This window comes from Camelina sativa, chromosome 16 (genome assembly GCF_000633955.1).
Source record: "Camelina sativa cultivar DH55 chromosome 16, Cs, whole genome shotgun sequence".
NCBI lineage: Eukaryota > Viridiplantae > Streptophyta > Magnoliopsida > Brassicales > Brassicaceae > Camelina > Camelina sativa.
Genome location: NC_025700.1, coordinates 3,097,497 through 3,101,165, shown reverse-complemented (window position 1 = coordinate 3,101,165; position 3,669 = coordinate 3,097,497). Strand labels below are relative to the sequence as shown.

The 3,669-nt window shown below is 42.9% G+C and overlaps 2 protein-coding genes across 2 annotated transcripts in view; both read left to right on the top strand.

Moving 5' to 3' along the window:
• Positions 1-1,881, top strand: LOC104749525 (heterogeneous nuclear ribonucleoprotein 1-like). The gene is made up of 2 exons (XM_010471177.2): positions 1-411; positions 576-1,881. Exons 1-2 carry the CDS (start codon positions 190-192, stop codon positions 1,557-1,559), a joined length of 1,206 nt encoding a protein of 401 aa, XP_010469479.1. The 5' UTR covers positions 1-189; the 3' UTR covers positions 1,560-1,881.
• Positions 2,845-3,669, top strand: part of LOC104753280 — a 5,458-nt gene continuing 4,633 nt past the window's right edge. The window contains exon 1 of the mRNA XM_010475554.2: positions 2,845-3,630. Coding sequence (XP_010473856.1) covers positions 3,000-3,630 — 631 coding nt within the window. The 5' untranslated portion in view covers positions 2,845-2,999. The remainder of the gene's footprint in view (positions 3,631-3,669) is intronic.

Genomic DNA, 3,669 nt, shown 5'->3' with positions numbered 1-3,669 from the left:
TTTTTTTTATCCTTTCTCGGCTCTTCTCTCTCTCTCTCTCTCTCACCCAATTTCACAAACCCGAAACCCTAATTTTATCGGGACACTGAAATTTTTACAGCTTCTTTCGTTCCTCTTTCTTCACCGGGGAGATTTGTCGGTGTTGAATCTAGGGTTTTTTTTTAACGGAGGGTTTAAAAAGCCTAAACAATGGAATCAGATCAGGGAAAGCTCTTTATCGGCGGGATTTCATGGGATACCGACGAGAATCTTCTGAGAGAGTACTTCAGCAATTTCGGTGAGGTTTTGCAGGTCACTGTCATGCGTGAGAAAGCTACTAGTCGTCCTCGCGGATTCGGCTTCGTCGCATTCTCGGATCCTGCTGTTATTGATAGAGTTCTTCAGGACAAGCACCATATCGATAATAGAGATGTAAGCCTTTTGATTTTTTTCTCAAATGGGTTTCTCTAATTTTGAATCTTTTAGTAATTCCCACTCTTGTCCTGATTAATTCGGCTGTAAAAAATTGATCCTTTGGAATCTTGAGGTTTTCTTTTATTGTCATGTTTGATGGATTTCTTTAAGTATATTATTAGGTTGATGTGAAGAGAGCAATGTCTAGAGAAGAGCAGAGTCCTGCTGGGAGATCAGGGAATTTTAATGCTTCTAGGAATTTTGATAGCGGAGCTAACGTTCGTACTAAGAAGATATTCGTGGGAGGTTTGCCTCCTGCATTAACATCAGATGAATTTCGGGCTTACTTTGAAACTTACGGTCCTGTGACTGATGCAGTCATTATGATTGATCAGACTACGCAACGTCCTAGAGGTTTTGGCTTTGTTTCTTTTGATTCTGAAGATTCTGTTGACCTTGTTTTGCATAAGACTTTCCACGATTTGAATGGTAAACAAGTAGAAGTTAAACGTGCTCTTCCTAAAGATGCTAACCCTGGAGTAGCCACCGGTGGTGGTCATGGCAGCGCCGGAGTTGGTGGGTTTCCGGGCTATGGTGGTTCTGCTGGAAGTGGCTATGAGGGTCGTGTGGATACCAATAGATTCATGCAGCCTCAAAACACTGGTAGTGGTTATCCTCCTTACGGTGCTTCTGGCTATGGTACGGGTTATGGTTATGGAAGCAATGGTGTGGGTTACGGAGGTTTTGGTGGGTATGGTAATCCAGCTGGTGCGCCTTATGGTAGTGTCCCTGGAGCTGGGTTTGGAAGTGGTCCAAGAAGTTCATGGGGCGCTCAAGCACCATCCGGTTATGGTAATGTGGGTTATGGGAATGCAGCTCCCTGGGGTGGTTCTGGTCCCGGTTCAGCAGTTATGGGTCAAGCTGGTGCATCTGCTGGTTATGGCAGTCAAGGTTATGGCTACGGTGGAAATGATTCCTCATATGGGACTCCATCTGCCTATGGTGCAGTAGGTGGGCGATCTGGAAATATGCCTAACAGCCTTGGGGCTGGAGGCTATGCGGATGCTTCAGATGTCTCTGGAGGTTATGGGAATCACCAAGGGATCAACGGGCAAGCTGGCTATGGTGGAGGTTATGGAAACGGTAGGCAAGCTCAGCAACAGTGATTGAAGAAGAAAGACTACTACAATGTGGTTTTATCGCTGACCTTGAAACCTCCTCGTTCCGCCTTAATGATGTCACGTCTGGGGCGGTTTGACCAGGAGGTCGACCTACGCTGGACTATCTCTTTTGTTAGTTTTTCAATAAGTTGTTTTCAGGCAGTTCCGGTTACTGCTAGTATTTCCTATGAAGTTGTAGTTTTCAAGTTTGCGTGCTTATTTATATTTGTCGGCTTTGAAATGGTTTTCTTTCTCTATTTTCTCTAGTGTTTGTGTTTAACGATACATCCTCCAGACTATCATTATTCACCTTCCTTTGGTTCATTCATTTTTTGAATATCCCATTCCATATTCTTGCTTTTGCATCTCCTCTGTTTAGGTGAAAATTATTTGCTTAGTGTTCAATGGGATCTAAGAAGGGTATTTGGTAGAACAAAACTGTAATTGACCACTTCGATGTCTGCGTTTGCGTTGTTACAAGAAGGTTGTGTTGGCCAGTAAAGGAAACTTAACAGTCCTTTTATTGACCGACAAGATCTGACTAAACTGGTCTGTTTGGTCGCTGTTCAAACTTGTGCAAAGTTCCATGAGAAGTAGGGATCATTGTTTTTAGCATCTTTCTTCTTCCTCGTTTAAACTGAAAACGATTTAACTAGGAAGAGATCCTAGGGCGACCACCGACGTTTCATATCCAAGCCACTTGCTTCTTTAGCCTGTCTGCGAATCCCATTCTCTCCCACCCTTTGTTCATAAGAATTATTATCTACTCTAATTCATTACAATTTTTCAAGTCCTGCTGTTTGGTAAGAGATAGTTTGGACATGACTTGCAATATGGTTTAGTAAATTTTGAAAATATTGCTGGTCTAATTGACTAATTGCGGCTGATACACTTTTTTTTTTTCATGATCTCACTAACTTCATTCAAGATCGATATGGTAAATCACCAGTGAAAAAGTTGTCTTTTCGTTATTATTTACAAGAATTAAACGTAGTGGTCGTATAGGGAAAAAAATAAATAAAGAAGATTTAGTAGCATCTAATCTATAAAGAAATATTAACAAAAATGGTAAGACTTGAGCTGGCAACGATCTAGTACAAATAAATGATTTTACAGAGGAGATTTGGATGGACAAAACTTTACTAAAAATAGGAAATTTGCTAATTCTAGTATATTTTGTTTTGGTGAGTTATCCTAATTTTACTCGCATCCTCTCTGATTTCTCAATACAGAAAAATTTGCTGTAGATTACATTTTTCCAACTTGTCGCCTTCCTCCTCCACCTCCTCAGTTTCTCTTGTTTCTTTTGTTTTATTTTTAATTTTACGTCTGCCTTATAATAACACAAGAAATGTCTTTTCCTTTCCTCTTTCCTCTCTCTTTGAGTAATCTAATTTCATAAAAATCCCATAAAGTTTTCCCTACCACCCTCTCCCCTCCTCCGCCATGACTCATCATCACCGGCGAGAGTCCTTCTCGGTAACCACCTCTAACATGGGAGGTTCCGTGGTGCTTTGTCCTAATACCGACCTTCTTTGGCCATTTGGGAAGCTTGAAGGGCTTGATCGAGATGATATTCGTGAGACGGCTTATGAGATCTTCTTCACGGCTTGCCGTTCCTCACCGGGGTTTGGAGGTAGGACTGCTCTCACGTTTTACTCTAACCACAATAGCAACGACAATCATGGAGATGGAGGAGGAGGAATAGGATCCGGTGGCTCATCTGGTGCTGGCTCTGGGTTTGGGTTTGGGTCTTCAGGGAGGAAAGAGGTGGTCACGACCCCGACAAGCCGGGTGAAACGGGCTTTAGGCTTGAAGATGCTTAAACGTTCTCCGTCTAGGCGAATGTCCACCATAGGTGCCGCTGGTGGAGCTGGAACTTCTCTATCCCCCGGTGGCGGAATGAACAGTAGTTCGGGACATATTAGTCCTGGAGCCGGGTTCTTGACGGTCCCGCCTTCTCGACCTAGAAGACCCTTGACCTCGGCGGAGATCATGAGGCAGCAAATGAAGGTGACAGAACAAAGTGACAGTCGGCTTCGAAAAACCCTGTTGAGAACGCTTGTTGGCCAAGTAAGTTAACCTTACTTCTTCTACAAGTTAATGTAAACGTTGA

Excerpts from the sequence above, each read along its gene's own strand:
- LOC104749525 (XM_010471177.2), top strand. The coding sequence starts at position 190 with ATGGAATCAGATCAGGGAAAGCTCTTTATCGGCGGGATTTCATGGGAT. Across the intron at positions 412-575 it reads ACCATATCGATAATAGAGAT|GTTGATGTGAAGAGAGCAAT; the intron begins GTAAGCCTTTTG and ends GTATATTATTAG.